This window comes from Thamnophis elegans, chromosome 1 (assembly GCF_009769535.1).
Source record: "Thamnophis elegans isolate rThaEle1 chromosome 1, rThaEle1.pri, whole genome shotgun sequence".
Classification (NCBI taxonomy): Eukaryota; Metazoa; Chordata; class Lepidosauria; order Squamata; family Colubridae; genus Thamnophis; species Thamnophis elegans.
The window spans coordinates 14,286,080-14,305,636 of NC_045541.1; the positions used below are offsets into that span (position 1 = coordinate 14,286,080).

Genomic DNA, 19,557 nt, shown 5'->3' on the forward strand with positions numbered 1-19,557 from the left:
TGATTGTTGGAAACAGCCTAGACGTGTCTTAATTATTACATAGCTATTTATGGTAATTTTATATACCATTGTGTGTGTTTATTGTAAGCAATTTTAGAAGAGTCTTATCCCAAAAGGCAGGCCATAAACAATAAATAAATGACAACATCCCTGTTCAGACTTATTTTAAGTTCAAATGCAGAAGTTTAATAAGGCATATAATGTGCAAATATGGCACATGTATTACTTTGCAATTTATTGTTTGTAGGTCTGCTTTTCCAATCCTACATAATAACATTTAATGGCATTATACTTCCAAACGGGAAACAAGATATTCTTTAAGAATGTTATTTAAATACTGCTTTGCATGTTAAAAAAAGAAGAATGCGAAATCACACCAGAAATTCAGGCTAGGACAAAATACGACCCACTATGAATCAGGTAAGGGTAGAATGCAAACAAGAATGTGGGAATTTAAAATAGCTATAAGTAAGTATGTCCCTATTGTCACTTCTTTGCAGTACTGAATAATTTATCAGAACCTTAATTTTTTTGTTGTACATTCAAGAATTATTATTGTCAACAAATATCCAACAGTGTTAGATACTAGCTTCTTACCTTCAAGCACTGGATTAGATTGCAAAAGTTGTTCTTTCACTTGATTAACTTCTGTTCCTTTGCCACAAACTGCTGCCACATAAGACATGACAAGTTTGCTGGCTTCTGTAAATTATAAAAGAGAGGAAGAAATAGTGATTATTCCACACGAAATAATTTATAGTACAAATGCCTGAATGAATTACTTGGATGTATAGTAATGCACTTCTAACATTCATCCTTGTTTTCTACATTTATCTTTTGTATGTTTATTATTTTGGTAACATTCTGCACCTTCATCAGAGTCACCATGAAGCAAGGCATCTATGAATTATTTATCTTGTTCAATATATTTACACCCTGTCTTTTCAGTCAGGAACTCAAGGTTGCATAAATAGCATATGGTTTTTTCCTCACAAAACCATACATGTTAGGTTGGGCTAAACTGGCCCAAAGTCCCACAATGAGCTTTTATGGTTAAAGGTTACATCTAATACAAGCATTTGATAAAAGAGAAAATAGGGAATAGATCTCCGTACTATCTAGTAAGGATTACTTTAATACTCCATTAATGGAACATTATAACCTTGAAATCAGCTGGATGCCCATCAGTAAATGGAACATAATAGCAATCTGAAGCATTCAAGAGCATAACTAAATTTTAGGTTTTGATTCTACATCCACTTTTGCTGCCTTTTAGTGAGTTACTAAACCCATATCTAAGTTTAGTTAGACTGCTGGACCACTATGAATTATCTATCTTTAAAGAGTTAATCTGGCATAGTAGTTAAGGCACTGGGCTAGAAATCAGGAGACTGTGAGTTCTAGTTCTGTCTTAGGCACAAAGCAGTGGTGGGATTCAGCCGGTTTGTACCTATTCGGGAGAACCGGTTGGCAACTTTCTAAGCAGTTCGGAGAAACGGTTGTTGGAAGAAATCTCATTTTGTTCTTTTCCACTTTACAGAGCTAATCCTGTAAGGAAGGCAGGAAGGAAACATTCTGGTGTTGTTTCTAGCCTAATCTTTATTGCCCTGCTTACAGAAACTGCCTCTCTGATTAACCCTTATTGCATTGTAACAACTAAGGCAAGCACCCATTGATGTGAGTGATGCTGAGTTGGCTACACTCACCCAGTCACATGACCACCAAGCCATGCCTACCCAGCTGGTCATTAGGGCAGAGAACCGGTTGTTAAATTATTTGAATCCCACCACTGGCACAAAGTGAACTGGGCACATTAAGCCAGTCACTCTCTCTCAGCCCTAGGAAGCTGGTGGCAATCACAAACCATTTCCAAATATCTTTGCCAAGAAACTCTTAGGGACTAGTTCAGGTAGTCCAGGAATCAACACTGACTCAAAGGCAGAGGGGAAAAAGCCTTCAAAGAGAGGCTAATGGAATCTTTCTGCTCTGCAATCTTCAACCATTTGAAGAATGCGCTTAGAGAAGCAAAGCCTCCTTAAGGCCACATTCCTGTCCTATCAGGAAGAGTTCACTGTGTCCTTATTGCTGAGGAGGTCATTTAGATGGCATCTGATGTAACTCCTGTTATTTCTCCCTTATTTTTCCTGATTTATTGCTCCCTTAGCCTTGGTTTGCTAGACTTTTATTGGTATTGGGGATAGGACAGGGGAGGATTCTGTGGGGCAAGGCTGAGGGAGAGGAGGGGAGAGGAGAGGTTAATGGTAACTACTCATTAATTTTCAAGCTGTGTCGATTTATCAAGCCTGATCACATAGTTTAGTAGCGGAGGACAAGTATTCAGCTAGAGCCGAGGTGGCGCAGTGGTTAGGGTGCAGCACTGCAGGCCACTTCAGCTGACTGCTAAGCTGGCAGTTCGGCGGTTCAAATTTCACCGGCTCAAGGTTGACTCAGCCTTCCATCCTTCCGAGGTGGGTGAAATGAGGACCCAGACTGTGGGGGCAATAATGCTGACTCTGTAAACCGCTTAGAGAGGTCTGAAAGCCCTATGAAGCGGTATATAAGTCTAAGTCTAACTGCTATAGTTATATTGATATAAATAAATATATTTCTCCTCAAGCTTACATGCCTTGTGGATCCTGCTAGTTGGAAATGTAGGCTGATAGAACTTTGAATAAAAATAAAAAATAAGACTTCTGGGGACAATGGTGGACTGAAGACAGCTTCATGAAAAGAGGAGCTGATACTTGCAATTATGACCATCATTGGGAACGGACAAGTAGATCAGCTCCTTTAACATCCTCTGGGTAAAGAGAGGATGTGAGATCACTCATACTGTTCTTCTTAAGGTTGTTCCTCACAAAGAGATTGCAAGACACCAGTATTTGTATGTCAGGGAGCCAGAATGAGAGATGAAGTAATTTGCCATAATTGTTCCAGCCACAAATAGAACCTTGTCAAAGGATACTAAGCTCATGTACTTCCCTTGCTAATCACTTGTAGAAATTGCCTATTAACTGCTTCAAAATAATCAGGCAACTTCAAAGTGACAAGAGTGCTAATACTTGGTGAGTGCTTTCAACCTTTAATATAAGAAAATAAAGATCTAAGTTCATAATCTTTAAGAATTTAAAATAAAGAGCAAGAAAGCACGGCAAGGTTTGCCTGTAGAGAGCTTTAAATGGATTAAGAGTTTAGAAAAAGTTGGAATGGTGGATTTCGAGCATTAAAACTTTGAAATTAATCTTAAAGAGTGAATGCATTTTTGTGGGGAGTAAAAACTGTTTTTGATATTGGAGACATAACAAGACAAATAACTTATAATAGAATTCAAAGATATCTTTGAGGAACTGCATCAAGAACAGCACTAAGTTTTTTTTAAATCAATTGTGATGTGTGGTGTGTCTTCTTGTGAAAAGTCTGTTATCAGAAGAAGATATTACAGAAAAAAGATATGCAACAGAATTCACCCAAGAACAATCTGAATGAGACTTTGAATGAGAATTTGTCATCAGATATTTAGAAGAATGGATGTACCTTCAGTAATGAAAAAGGAAATAAAATTGGAATGATTGCTTTTTGTTTTACAAAATTACAAAAGAGGCTATTTAAAGTATGGAAGAAATTATTCATAACTATCTGAGTGGAAAATTAGAGAAAAATTATTCTGTAAAAGAAAAAAAAAAGGAATACAAAGTCCAGGGATTAAATGGGACATGTTGTCATTTTGCCTCATTCTTTTTGGGTGTTAACATAAGACCTGGAAAAAGATGGCATGTTGGATTTGCTTATATTTAATATGGAGTTTAAACTTACTCCTTACAATTATTTTATTTACCCTAATTTGATAGTATTTAAATAGATATTGTATCTGTCATTATACTTACAGTAACAAAGTTTTGTGAATTTGTTTTCTTTAAAGGAAAATTTATCCCTTTGCTATGTTACATTGTAGTCTTTTGTTTATATTAGGAGACTGGGATTATTTTACATTTGTTAAATGTTAATTTGTTTAGAGTTGCAATATGGAATGTTTATTTGAATGGGGCATGTTATTTCGGACAATTTTCTTTGGAATTGTTGGTATTTGGAATGGAAAAATGTTGCATATTGGAGTTTGTCTTTTTTTTTTGTCTTCTCAGATTATTATTCTGTTAAATTTTGTTTTCGGTTTTTGCTTACCCTAACAATATGCCATGTTATGCCTTTTAAATGTGGTTTTGCTTAAGAGAAAAGATGTGGAATGTTGAGTTTAACTTGGTTAACTAAGATTAGTATTTCAGAGCTGTGATTGGATCTTTTGCTGATAATTGGATTGGAGAAGGGATTACAGACAATAGTCCACTAACAAAGTTGCAAAGTTTTGCCAATATGAACAAACCTGTTTGCACCTTGAAGTTGGGGTAATAGACAGGTTTATTTGTATTGGCAAAATATATTTACGGAGCACCATACCCCTGGGACATTCTGTACTGGCGCAACACACCCCACACGAGCCGCAGTATCGTAGCAAAACAGGTCCGGTGAGCACACACAAAAACTCAGTACTGGTAGTCCTTGACTTACAATAGTTACAGCTTATGACTTACAACCATTTGTTTAGTGACCATTTGAAGTTACAACGACACTGGGGGGTGGGAAGTGACTTATGACTATTATTGACTTATGACTTATGCCATATCCCCCATGGTCACATGATTAAAATTCAGACTTTTGGCAACTGATGCATATTTATGGCGGTTGCAATGTCATATGATCAGGTGGCGCAGTGGTTAGAGTGCAATACTGCAGGCCACTTCAGCTGACTGCTAACTGCAGTTCGGCGGTTCAAATCTCACCGGCTCAAAGGTTGACTCAGCCTTCCACCCTTCCGAGGTGGGTAAAATGAGGACCCAGACTGTAGGGGCGATATGCTGACTCTGTAAAACCACTTAGAGAGGGCTGAAAGCCCTATGAAGTGGTATATAAGTCGAACTGCTATTGCTATTGCTACCTTTTGCGACCTTCTGACAAGCAAATAGGGAAACCAGATTCACTTAACAACTGTGTTAATAACTTAATTGCAATAATTAGCTTAACAACTCTGGCAAGAAAGATTAAACTGTGGCAAAAAAAAAAAGTCATAAAATGGGAGCAAAACTGTCTTACTCGGCAACAGAAATTTTGAGCTCAATTGTGGCTGTAAGTTGAGGGCTATCTGCATAGAGTTTAGGTACCCAGTTTATCTTTTTGTACTCTTTTTGACTACAGGACTAGTAAAGCTAGAGATATAGAATTCCAAGAACATAAGGTTCAATCACTTCACTCTCTTTCTCTAGAATCTTTCTAGCATACAGCCTCTCTTCTGTTTTTTTGCCTAGTCCATTTTTCATCTGCTACCCAAGATTTGAACACCTTTGTCAGTTTCAACATTTTTATGTTTCCTTAACCATGAACCTTGATGTCCCACATTACTGTCAGTATCTCATCTTTCCAGCTCCAACCTACGATCCATCAGCAGGAGATCCTCGGTCTTCTTAACAAAAGGACTCCACCATCTTTTGTGAACAGACCAATGAGCTGAGTAATAATGAAGTCTCCTATCTTGGACCCTGGACGCTGTCACTGTATTATGGCTAGTCAAAGTCCTATATCAGGGGTGTCAAACTCAAGGCCCTCAGGCTGTCTCTGGCCCACAGAGTGCTTAGATCTCGCTCATGGGGCCGCCTGGAAACAGTGAAGTGGCCTATGGTGCCTCTGCGAGCGAAAACTGAGTGAACAGCCCTCCCAAGCTCTGTTTTTTGCTGGCAGAGAGTTCCAGGAGGCCGTCCTAGCTGAAAATGGAGCTCAGGAGTCCATTTTTGCTGACAGAGCGCTCAAGCCACCACAGACACCCCGTGACATGAGTGATGTCAAGCTGGCCATGCCCACCACGGCCCGCCGAGGTCAAACACAACCCTGATGCAGCTCTCAATGAAATCAGTTTGACACCCCTGTCCTAGATTTACGAGATTGGATTTAGAAAAGAACACACATGTTAATATTTTAGAACTGATAAATGATCTAATAATAGATGTATTACCTGTTTTTCCAGCTCCACTCTCTCCAGTTATAAGTATACATTGGTCTTTATCCTGGTCTCTCAATGATCGATATGCTTCATCGGACAGGGCAAAACTATGAAATAAAGTATGATATATTAACATACCTAGGTCACATCCAGTGTTACTCAAGAAGCACCAAAATGTTTAAACACTTCAACAACTTTTGTTGATATGTTAATATAAACCTGTACAATTTACAGTGGAAGTTTGGGCTGTTGCAAACCAATACTGCCAGATGCCTCCATTCTTTTCTTACAGATTGTTCATAAGCACCTGAAGATGAAACTGTAATTTCTGTACTTTAACCATAACTCATTTACTTCATATATGCAATGGAGAAGTTCGCTATTGGTTCATATTAAAATGATTTTAAGAGATGACCAGGGAATATCTCAAAAATCTAAACATATCATCTTACCTTTTTACACAAAATGATAGCTATTAGAAGGCATCTATTCTCCCTGAGATCCATACCTCTCATTTAACAGGAAAAATTAAGATGAGATATGACACACAAACAACATTCATACCAACCAGATCTAGGATGTGAAATATCAGCCATTGGTATTTTTCATTATCAGTTCCAAAACCGGAATTGTACAGTTTTGGAAACTCAAATTTGCAAGCTAAAACATTGTGCAGTAAGAGCTAATGTTGTACAGAACAGTATATTATAGCTGCAGCTGTAGCAAGTCATCGACACTATTCTTAGACTTCACTTGGCTCATCATTAACATATGCTTCATTTCTAGAACTCATATTTAACATCTACATCTAAAATATTTTAAGTAGCAGCATTTATTTATTTAAATTCATTGGTTGCCTAAGTTTAAGATATTAACCAGTATGTTTCAGGGCTATAATTGCATTAATTGTCTGAGATATTGCCTAATACGCTTGGGATGTTGACACTCTGTAGTACTATAGAGTACTATAACATGAAAGTAATTGTATAGTATCTGGAACATCATCCCTACAGAGATGAGACTGGCCCCCCCACTCTAACATTCCTTTGGAAGGCCCTGAAGACATGGTTCTGTCAACGGGCCTGGGGAGAATGGAGCCCATTAAATGGCTAGTATAAATGTGTGTTGTTGCCAGAGTGGGGGATTATTATTTTATTATTTTTCTTTTTATTCTTTTTATTTCTTTTATGTGGTATTTTTATATCCTTGTAAGCCGCCTTGAGTCGCCATGTGTGAGTAGGCAGAAATATAAATTTTCTAAATAAATATGTCAGGCACAAGAAACAAGATCCAGAATAGAGTTAAAGTACTAAGAATTTATTTTGTGCTACTTATACATACAAATCTGATCTACTAATGGTTAAGGCAAATTGACAGGGGGTTGGGCTTAGATCCATGTGGGAACAGAGTGATTCCAAAATGATGAAACATTTCACCCTGCCCTCACCTGGTCTCCTACAATATGTACATTATATCGATAAGCATGAAACCATCACATTTGATTAGCAAATTGTTCAAACAAATGAATGATTTTAAACATTACACATCACAACAGGGGGAGTAAAATTATAACCTAAACAAAATAAGAGACATAAACTATAGTTGAAAATTAAGCCAAAATAGTAAGAACAATATTTTTTAAAAAAATCTTCATGTATTTTTCACCCTTTGAATTACCATGAACCTTGTTCATGGCATATAGAACAATCTCTAAAATCTCTCATGCCCAACTAGAAGAATTTCCAAAAATTATATTTACATTAAGGAATGTTCCACATGGGGTGAGATGCAGAATGATTATCTTGGAAAGTTCTACAGGCAAATAAAGTATATAATATTAATAATTACGAAATAAGAACACCTTTCTGGTAAGAACTCTTAACAGTCTTTGGCTCAAAAGGCTGAGTTAAGTTGGATTTAATTAGTTATTGGATGCCCAGGAAATCCCAGGGCTATTGTCCAAACAGAAAAAATTAATAAAATCCAAGATAAAAAACCCAGACAAATCATTTCCCCAAAATACTGTATTTAGCCTTATTTAAAACTTCTAATAAAAATGCAAGTAAGTATAAATGCTATAGTTCAAACTATTCAATTTTACAAAAAAAAAAAAAAATTCAAGACCACATTTAAAGGGAGTAAAACAGTTAATGGTTAAAGAAATTATAACTTTCTTTGCTGTCAGCAACCTCTTGCAGTATATAGTGATCTGAACAACTAGCAACGAAAACCACTGGTATTTTTGAAGGGCATTGTTTATTTGAGAAACTCCTTGGATACAAATTACGACCAACTTTCTTTACCAATATTTATTCTTAGGCTGACCGGAAGCAACATTTAGTTCATATCTGAACCGTGCATCAAATGTACTGGTTACTGGAGACCTGTATATTTTCACCTTAACTGACCCTATAGTTTTGCACTGAAATCATTTAAAGATTTTGATTATCATCCTGCAGAGTACTGTATGCAAGCACTCAGTTAATTGCATTCATCGACTCCATTAACATAAATTAAGACTTTTCATTAGTTCAACACTCTAGTGGAGCAAAAAGAAATCTTAAAAGTTTTATCTGGAAAGAATGACAGTGGCTTAGCAGATGAACGGTATTATCAGCTCAAATCTCTCTTTATATCTAACATTTAGAAGCACTTCTTATCTCTCTTTTTCATTTTCTGACATCACTACCACAAGACTATTTTAAGAATAGCATCGTGGGTTCTGTGGAAATGAAGTGTGATTACTGCTGTGGTAATTTTACTTCATCATAAATTTTGCAATTATCAAATCAAGTCAGTTCATTACAGACCTGAGGCTAGATTAAAGTTTGTCATGCATTTCAATAGTTTCAAACTGAATTTATTCCAAGAAATAAATTTTGTTTTCATTTTTAAATCCAAGGTACATATGTTTAGTGTATTTGTACATTTGTTTGTTTGTTTCCCACCTTTATTATTTTTACAAATAATTTAAGGCAGCGAACATATCCAACACACCTTCCTTCTCCTATTTTCCCCACAACAACATCCTTGTAAGATGAATTGAGTTGAGAAAGAGCGCCTGGCCCAAGGTCACCCAACTGGCATTTATGGTCAAGGTGGGACTTGAACTAACAGTTTCCTGCTTTCTAGCCTGGTGCCTTAACCACTAGACCAGCAGTCCCCAACCTTTGTGGCTTGGTGGCCCGGCGGGGAGGAGAAGGGAACAAGGCCACATGAATGAAAGAGCCAAGGTGGCGCAGTGGTTAAATGCAGCACTGCAGGCTACTGCTAGATCAGCAGTTCAGTGGTTCAAATCTCACCGGCTCAGGGTTGACTCAGCCTTCCATCCTTCCGAGGTGGGTAAAATGAGGACCCAGATTGTTGGGGGCAATATGCTGACTCTCTGTAAACCGCTTAGAGAGGCCTGAAAGGCCTATGAAGCGGTATATAAGTCTACTGCTAAGTCTACTGCTAATGAATGGTGGGCTAGCGTATGGGTTTGTGCACAGCTCTACTCACACAAGAAACGTGCCCTCTGGAACGAGCTCCCCGTGGAGATTCGGACCCTTACCACCCTTCAGGCTTTCCGCAAAGCCCTTAAAACCTGGTTGTTCCAACAGGCCTGGGGCTGACGAGTTCCCCGCCCCTGCTCGAATTGTGTGGTTGTTGAGTGTTTTTAAATTGTTGTAGTTGTTTGCCCGTTGTTTTTTCCTCCTGTTTGTATTCCCCCCCTTACTTTGGTTTGTGAGCCGCCCTGAGTCCCTCTGGGAATAGGGCGGCATAGAAATGCAATAAATCAAATCAATCAATAAATCAAAGAAGATAAGTCTTTGGGGGCACTGTTTGCATGAGTGGAGCTGCATACATGCCCTAGCCTGTCTTTTATACATCTCTTTATTTATTTATACTTAGCTACTTATGATCAAGTATTATTTACCTATATTGTGCTTTATATTTTTATAAATATTTATTTATTCATTTATTCTCTTACATACAGTTATAGGTGTCATAGCAGGTTTGAAGGATGGCAAACAATACATTCCAAATTATACATTATATCCTTTTAAATGGAATAATAATAATATAAGAATGGCAAAGAAAAAGAATAGCCTGTCTTTTGTGCAGCCTGGTTCTGAATAGGCCACAGCCCAGTAGTGGACTGCAGCCTAAGGACCTTGGCACTAGACTGGATTGGCTCAACCTTGGAGTGATCTAAATATTGTCTCATCCCATTTTAACTCTTAATTTGGTTGAAATCTGATTTTCATTGTAGCCACTTTAGTGTTGTTATAGAACTATTATCTCATTGGAACATCTCTAATACTAGTGTTTTGATTTCTTCATCCCTATGAAACACATATGGCTCGGCATTAGATTGAAAATATCTCAAGAGACAAAATGTACAATTTATTTTGGGTGATTACTATGATTTCTTCACACAATGGACAACTTCATCAAGCACTGTCCTTAAGAATCCTGGACTAGAATTTGAGCTAATACAATTTAATTCTACAGGTTTCTTCCTCAATCCCCCACCTGTGTGAAAAGTTCCAGAGAGTAATCAACGTGCTATCTCCATATGCTGTTGAAACTACACAGAATCCCACTTGGTGTGGGTAATCACTTTCTAAAATAATGTCAGAGTTGGCCTAAGAATGGGAATTATTCCATGGTAGAAAGAGGAACAATGGATTCTAATGGGGTAACATTCTGCCAGGAATTTCTAATAATCAGCAAATGTGAGTATTCATCTCTAAGTATTAAATGGATCTATTAGAGTAACCTTATTGTAAAGGAATCATCTGAGTTTGTCACTAACTTCAAAACAATACCATTTACTAACACTTTCATCGCTTTATTACCTACACAATCCAAAGCCACTCTCATTAATACAAGTATCAATAATGAAAAATGTCAAATGGTATTTTAAATTTCATAACATACATGAAAGGCTCAAATGAGAAATGACATCTCATATGCAGAAAAGCTCCTGAAGAGTAATCTAAAAACAGTAAAGGTGGGGAATCCTTTCAGTTTGTTTTTTAACGGGGTTACTTCATGGAGCCAACTCAGAATGTCAACACTTCTTTTTAAAATTTACAAATGACTTTAACTATGCAAATACATTTCAACAGTATCCAACTGCCTTTTCTGCTGTAATTCACTGTACTCTTTTTTTAAAAAACTATTCCAGAAGCAAAGGGAAATCTTAGTGTGAAATCTAATGAAGTTCGAACAATTGCAGTAAAAAAACCCCAAAAGAATCCAACAGAATCCAATGCAAGAAAGTATTTTGCAGGCATGCACAAAGCTTTTAGGATTCTTTCCTCTAATTTCTTGGTTGAGGGAAACTCTTTGGATTAAATTACAAATCACAAAAATATTATCTGTACTTTCAACCATTGACAGTTTAACAGATTAGGTCATCTAAGTCCAACCCCTACTCAAGCAGAAGACCCTACACCATTTCTGACAAATGGCAGTCCAATCTCTTCTTGAAAGTCTCAGGTGATGAAGCCCCCACAACTTCCGAAGGCAAACTGTTCCATTGGTTGATTGTTCTCACAGTCAGAAAGTTCCTTCTTATTTCTAGGTTGAATCTCTCCTTGGTCGGTTTCCATCCATTATTCCTTGTCTGGCTTTCAGGTGCTTTGGAAAATAGCTTGCCCCCCCCCCCCTCTCTGTGGCAGCCCTTCAAATATTGGAATACTGCTATCATGTCTCCCCTGGTCTTCTCTTCACTAGTCTAGCTATGCCCAGTTCCTGTAACCGGTCTTCATATGTTTTAGTTCCCAGTCTCCTAATCATTATGGTTGCTCTTCTCTGCACTTTTTCTAGTGTCTCAACATCTTTTTTATATTGTGGTAGTAGTATAGTGAATTTTCCAGGCATAATCACCACTTCAGGAAAGGCTGAAAAGAAATACTCACATTTAATTAGATTTGCTTTGAATTTAGATAAAATACCAAGAATTTGAGTAGCTCTAGTTCATATAGAGCCGAGGTGGCGCAGTGGTTAAATGCAGCACTGCAGGCTACTTCAGTTGACTGCAGTTCTGCAGTTCAGCTGTTCAAATCTCACCGGCTCAGGGTTGACTCAGCCTTCCATCCTTCCGAGGTGGGTAAAATGAGGACCCGGATTGTTGTTGGGGGCAATATGCTGACTCTGTAAACTGCTTAGAGAGGGCTGAAAGCCCTAGGAAGCGGTATATAAGTCTAACTGTTATTGCTATATAAACTTTCCCCCCCAAAATGAAGTCATATAGACAGAGCAACTAATGCTACCTCAACTGCAAACTACTGGCGGCAGCCATCTTTTCCAGTCTGGAGCTCATGAGGAGATGTGAGGGGAGAATGTTGGAGCATAAAGAGCAAAGAGTAAAGAAAGTGTACACTGAACAGGAAAATCCAAAATTGTAAGATTCTAACTTGGATCTAGAACAGTGTTTTTCAACCTTGGCAACTTGAAGATGTCTGGACTTCAAATGCTGGCTGGGGAATTCTGGGAGTTGAAGTCCAGACATCTTCAAGTTGCCAAGGTTGAGAAACACTGATCTAGAAAGAGGTTTTACTTATTTAATTTCCAAATACCTATTGGACATTGGACAAAACACCCATTGGAAAAAAGTATCCCTTCCAAAACAGCTATTAAGTACTATACTGGTCCAGGTTTTGGGCTGGCACTGCAGCCCACTGTCAACCACAGAAGCTAACTGGGTCATTTTAGCCAGTTGCTCTTCTTAGCCCTCTACCCCACAGGATTATTTTTGTGGGAAAAACAAGAGGAAGGAACACTATAAATGCTGCTTTGAAGCCAAGGCCGAATATAAGCCTAGGAAGCCTACAAATAAAAATATGCAATTAAGTGCAGAGAAACAAACAACACAACCACTAAAAACCAAACATAAAATTCTAAAATCAATCACGCATGCAAATTAAGACGCCTCTAACAGTCTTAGGCCATGTGCCTAATGCCAATTACTGAAAATGCATGTCCTCAGAATCCTTCTATAGGAGTTCAAAGATAAGGAACGGCATAGCCCATCTACAACGGAATTCCATTAAAATGATACCACCAAAGAAAGAAAAAAAACTTTTGTTTTCATGGCTGCCAATTTTATTGATCTTAGAAGCTGATAAGTAAGAAGGGCCTCCGGGTCAGATTAACACATTGGATTAATTATATAGAGTGCAAATAATTCCCCTTTTTATTTGTCTCCTATTTCTTTGGGATTTTTTATTTGTATGAATTAAGGTGAGCTAGATAGTGTGATATATTAATTTCTGTTCAATTAGCTGCATCCTGCAGCACCATATACCAATAGACCCAAATAGTCACAGACAGTGGTGGGATACAATTTTTTTACTACCGATTCGGTGGGTGTCACTTGGTGGGCGTGGCAGGGGAAGGATACTGTAAAATCTGCATTCCCACCCACTCCAGGGGAAGGTTGCTGCAAAATCGCCATTTCCTCCTGATCAGCTGGGACTCGGGAGGCAGAGACTAAATGGGGGGTGGGACCAGCCAGAGGTGGTATTTACCGGTTCTCTGAACTACTCATAATTCTCACTACCAGTTCTCAGAACTGGTCAAAACCTGCAGAATACCACCTCTAGTCACAGAGTGTGTAAAACTGATGACAAAGTGGCCAAAAATGATAAAAGGCCAAACTTTAATCCTTAATTCTTCCACCAAGCCAAGATCATGAAATTGTTCAACCCTGCTGTCATTTGAAACAGCATTTGATGCTTACAGGTGAATCAGATATGGCAAGTATCCTTCAAACTTCTTTTGATGTACACAATAAGTGAGATTTATCTTTGGCAAATCTTCTGAATTTTACAGAGCCAATTATACAGAACTTTTCTTTCTGCCATCCTAGCGCAAAAGCATACCTGATTAGCATTCCAAATTTTACAAAAGGAAAGTTCCATACCAGAATACAACTACAAGCAACAGACATAGCAACACTGATTCATATCTATTAGGATTAGCAGCTCATAACCAGAATGCATGTATAGGCCTTTTATTTATTTGCACATCAAAACCACTGCATCCTAAGAACATTTTTACCCCCTTTTGCTTCTTAATTGAATCCTAGCTTTTCAAACAAGGTATACCTTTATACCTTCATGTAAATGTTTAATTTATGTTAACAACTCTATCAGGCATAATCTAATCCCCACGGTCATTTTTCCTTCCCCTCCAGCTTTGACATTATTATTTTGAATTTGAAAAGTTAAAGAGAATATAACCAAGTATCATTATCACTTAATTTCTACAGGGCAGCCTTCTGCTCTTAACATGTTATCCTTTGAAGGACAATATGTTTAATAAAAACTCTAAATTTATAGCTCAATTAATGTCATGTTTGGATTAAAATGGTAGAAAGTATGGTTATTACCTCCCATAGACTGATCAGATCTCACAGGCTAGGTCTTCTCCGGATTCCATGTGCCAGCCAATGTCGGCTGGCGACTCCCCGGGCGAGAGCCTTCTCTGTTGCAGCTCCAGCCCTTTGGAACGACCTCCCCGTGGAGATCCGGACCCTTACTACTCTCCCGGCCTTCCGCAAAGCCACTAAGTCCTGGCTGCTCCAGCAGGCCGGGGGGCTGTTGAAATAGCCAGCCCCACAGTTACTATGAATGTTGTGTATTTTAAAGTGTTGTTTTGTCTATTTATCCCCTTCCCTTGTTTATTGTAAGCCTCCCGGAGTCCTTCGGGAGTGGGCGGCATACAAGACCAATAAACTACTAAACTACTACTACTACTAAAGAAAAAAACCAAGCAAATAGAAGAATAAATTTAACTGAAAAGGAAGCAGCTTTTTCGTCCTAATAAGCATATAGATGGGACTATGCCAAAAGAAGTAATGTATTTAGGCTTCCCCAAAAACATCTCCTGTGTAAATTCAGTAAATCCACGAGAAAGTTTTGGTGGTCTGCAGAAAAACTATTTGCATTTTTATATTGCACTAAATACTATTTATCTTTAAAAAAAATCATATTAGTGGTCAGCAGGATTTAAAATTTAGAATTTAGTGGCCCCTGAGCTCCAAAAGGTTTTTTTTAATGCTCCAAGGAGACCGCTTCACTCACCTTAATAGAATCATAGAATAATAGCAATAACACTTAAACTTATATACCACTTTATAGTGCTTTACAGCCCTCTCTAAGCAGTTTACAGAGTCATTATATTGGCCCCAACAATTTGGATCCTTATTTTACCAACCTCGGAAGGATGGAAGCCTGAGTCAACCTTGAGCTGGTCAGGCTCGAACTCCTGACAGTGAGTTATACTGCTCACTGCATTTTAACCACTGCATCATCATGGCTTTAATAGGGTTGGAAGGGACCTTATCTTTATCTTATACATTTAGTATTTTATAGCCACTAAACAAATTACAACAGGAGTTTATTGTCTCTGACTTGGAATGGATAATATTTGCACTCATTAGCTTTCCATTTTAGTCATTCCTTCATTCATTTCACTATACTTTAACCATATCTCCCCAAATCCAATAATATGCAACTCAGACCATCCCAATCCTGAACCTGCCCAGCTATATATTCCATCTTCCTTCTACTTGTGATCAGCTTTGTTTTCTTCCTCAAACCTGGCCTACAATTCTCCACTTCAATCCTCCATGCTCACTTTACCATTCAAATGCTAGAGATCTTTATTTTCTCATTAACCTGATCAGTCTCATCTCCGACTTTGATCTTAATGCTCGTTTCTCACTTAACAAAGAAGTGTTCCTTTTCTTCATTTCATTTCATTGCTATGCAATGTGGTTTACCATTAAAGACATATTAACATGAATTCCTCCTATACACATGAACACTGAACATGTGAACAAAATCCAAAAGTAATCAAATTCAGAGCGGAGCCTGTCACATGTCCAGTGCTAATGGCATGTTGGGATAGCCCTACGATCTTATGGCAACTGTATCAATATATAATCTTCATATTGTTAGCATTTATAGCTATAAACCTCAGCAGCATGCCAGTCTTGTAGGAAACTACAGTATATAATTACAGAACCAACCGAATCTTTTGAATTCCTCTTATTTAAGACATTCAAACATGTGTTTCAAATTTTGTTAAGTTTTCAGCAAGACTATCCACAGCATTAAAAAAAATGAAACGATCAGCTTGTTGCAAAATTGTCACATAAAAGACAAACCTATCAGTGTTTTTGCCATATCAAATCCACCCCCCCCCGTGATAATATAGCAATAGCAGTTAGACTTATATACTGCTTCATAGGGCTTTCAGCCTCTCTAAGCGGTTTACAGAGTCAGCATATCGCCCCCACAGTCTGGGTCCTCATTTCACCCACCTCGGAAGGAAGGAAGGCTGAGTCAATCTTGAGCCGGTGAGATTTGAACCGCTGAACTGCAGATAAAGTCAGCTGAAGTGGCCTGCAGTACTGCACCCTAAGCACTGCGCCACCTCGGCTCTTTTTAGAAATGTATTGTATTAAATCACTTGACATTGAACAATCATATTTTCTTTGCAAAATTCTATTTTAAAGTCTCAAATATTCGATCGGCTTTTACTTGTCATCCCAATTCCTGTTTTCAAAAGCTGTGTGGCTCCTAGAAAATAGATATTCATAATTCCAACTTTCCATACTATAGAAAGGAATGAAAGTAATATGGCAAAGTTTTGAGCCAACTTCACAAAAAGCAGTAACTCCTATTACACAGTTTTTAAAATCTAATCTCTTTAACTACTTATCTTCATGATTTCAAATTTTAAATATTTTGAAATCATTTCCCTTCAGCAAAATATGGCTGTCCTGTTTTGCTTAATTCAGATTAGGTTAATTAAAAACCTTTATTTTAAAATAACCTTCAGAAATGGCATTTTGTCAGTTTTTTAATTTTATTCTACAAAAAAGGAACAAACACTAGGAAAGAAAAAAAAACATTGCCTTTTATCATTGTAATATGTATTTCTTTAAATCTAACTATCCAAGGGAGCCAAACACACTGGTAAGGTATAGCAATAGCAATAGCAGTTAGACTTGCATACCGCTTCATAGGGCTTTCAGCCCCCTCTAAGCGGTTTACAGAGTCAGCATATCGCCCCCACAGTCTGGGTCCTCATTTCACCCACCTCGGAAGGATGGAAGGCTGAGTCAACCTTGAGCCGGTGAGATTAGAACCGCTGAACTGCAGATAACAGTCAGCTGAAGTGGCCTGCAGTACTGCACCCTAACCACTGTGCCACCTTATAGTGGATAAGTGGTTAAGGTGCCAGGTTAGAAACTGGGGGTCACACCACCTCAGGGACAGCTGGGTGATTTGAGGCCAGTCATTATCTCTCAGCCCTAGGAAGAAGACAATGGCAAACCATAGTGAAGAAAACTACAGGAACTACTCCAGGCAGTCAACAAGGGCATAAGGTCATTGGTAAATGTCTCAAGATGGTTCAAACCAAATTTTAACATTGTAAAAAAGCCATCAATCAAACAGCTACCTTTTTCATGGATTTAATACCATGTGATAATCCATAATGTGGTTTGTTCTAGCACAGTATACCAAAATGGCTCAAACAATTTCTGGCTTTAGGACAATTATAATTTGACACTTGCAGTTAGCTTAATGACTGCTACCATAACTGCGTGTGGTATGTATGGAATTGCCTGGCTCATTTCTCCTTTCTTGGTTTATTCATTATTTTTGAATGCATGTGTATTCTGCCCAAACCTCTAACAAGAAAGAATAGTTAAGAAAGGAAGGGGAAATGAGCCCAGGAATTAGCCAAGCAATGAATAATAACTCATATGGAAAACTGACTTTGATTTGTTTCTGATCTGAATATGTGAAAACAGCAATTGTTTAAACAGCCCATTAGTTTGAACTGGAGGACTTAAAGGTATCAAAAATCAAAGGCACTGTTTAAAATATATTGCCCGAATATAAATCCAATTGCTAATTCATGAAGTATACCATTTAGCCAGTTCAAAGAAAGGAGTCAGATAACTGTCGTAATTTTTCACAGACACGAAGATTATAATCTGAAGCTGAAATACGTTGCCACACTTGTGCTTAAAGGGGTCTGTCACATACACAATTTTCTGTTTAATAAAGTAAATGAAAATTTACTTCAAAGCTCCAGTGCCTCTTTCAATCTAAAGTTTATATTCTGTAGGTTAAAAAATAGGACTGTGGTTTTAGTCTTTCGGCGGAATTTTGTGTGTGTGTGTGTGTGTGTGTGTGTGCTAGGACTATATAATATAACATTCCCCCAACTCTCCCCCCCCCACACCCCTTATAGACTCTCTTTATTAAGCAGCCAATTGTGTGATCTGTTCTGGCTGCTAACCCACAGCATGTGGCACATCTTTCGTGTACAATGCCCCCACCATCTGGAACACTGTCAGCGGCTCTAAGCCTAATTGACTCATATCTCTTTACAAATCCCACATTAATTAATGTACATGCTTATAATACTAAAAGAAGGCCAACTTTTATTGCTGAAAATTAGGAGGGAGAGAATCAACTATCGTAATTCATTTTCTCTTTCTGACTGCCCCATCTCATAAAAGAGATTTACAATTTGTGCACATACAGCAAAAATAAGGTAACGTTTTGCTTTTGTAGGAATTTAGTAATTTTCAACCACAATCTTCAATGTCTGGAAATGTTTCCTTATTAATCAACCTTTTTTTTAAAAAAAATGAAGAACTTGAGATTTCGTCCTTTTTAAAAGATGTGGAGACAGGAAAATAATAAAAAAAAAGAATTGAATTTAAATAAAAAATTAAATTTAAATATATCCAAAATATAACTTGTGTTTTTTTTTAAATAAAAACCTTCATAAACATATAAACAGAATAGGAGAGGTAACATTGACATTAATTTTACTGTATTAGCTAACTACTTTACAATTATGTAATTCTGGTTGATGAATTGGAAACTGCTCTAAAAATGTAAGGTTTTTTTTAAAAAAAATGCTCAAAACTCAATTACAAAGTTTTAAAATAAAACTGTAACAGAGAATGTTTTACATGTTGCTTTTTCTCCTAAAACAACCATGGCTAGGTTAAGCATGTCAGGGGTGCCTTTTAAAGCTTAAAGATCTATATCCACAAAGTTCAAAGTTAAAAACTGAAATGGACTAAGCAGTATGAACAAGAATTTTTTTTTTTTAAATCAAATAATGAAAAGTACAAAATCATCACAGCACAGAGCACAGGTGTTGCATAAAAGGACCCTACATAATTACTTCTAATTTAGAATTGTTATGCAAGGTCATTCTTTTCATAAGCTTCTACTGCCTCTCCAAAAGTGAAGGAGAGGTGCCCATCTTCCAGCATAATGAAGATTACCTTACTCCATCACTTTGCTGACTATTTTCTCCCCTAATGCTTCTTTTGCAATTCAATCTGCTCACTATTTCTGTATAGAATAAGTCTCAGGTTGTACAAGCACAAAGGGTAGTAGCAGCCACTAAGTCAGATTTACAGGTATTGTCAAAATAAGGCTGCATACCTGAAATTCTTTATCTGCATTTAC

General features: G+C 37.5%; 1 protein-coding gene across 4 annotated transcripts in view; it reads right to left on the reverse strand.

The window, feature by feature from the left end:
- MYO1B (myosin IB) overlaps positions 1-19,557 on the reverse strand; it is a 130,887-nt gene that overhangs the window by 61,740 nt on the left and 49,590 nt on the right. For all 4 annotated transcript variants that reach the window (XM_032210265.1, XM_032210272.1, XM_032210289.1 and 1 more), the window contains exons 4-5: positions 6,059-6,153; positions 598-702 (exon numbers count right to left, since the gene is read on the reverse strand). In XM_032210265.1, the coding sequence (XP_032066156.1) occupies positions 598-702; positions 6,059-6,153 (200 nt within the window). The remainder of the gene's footprint in view (positions 1-597; positions 703-6,058; positions 6,154-19,557) is intronic.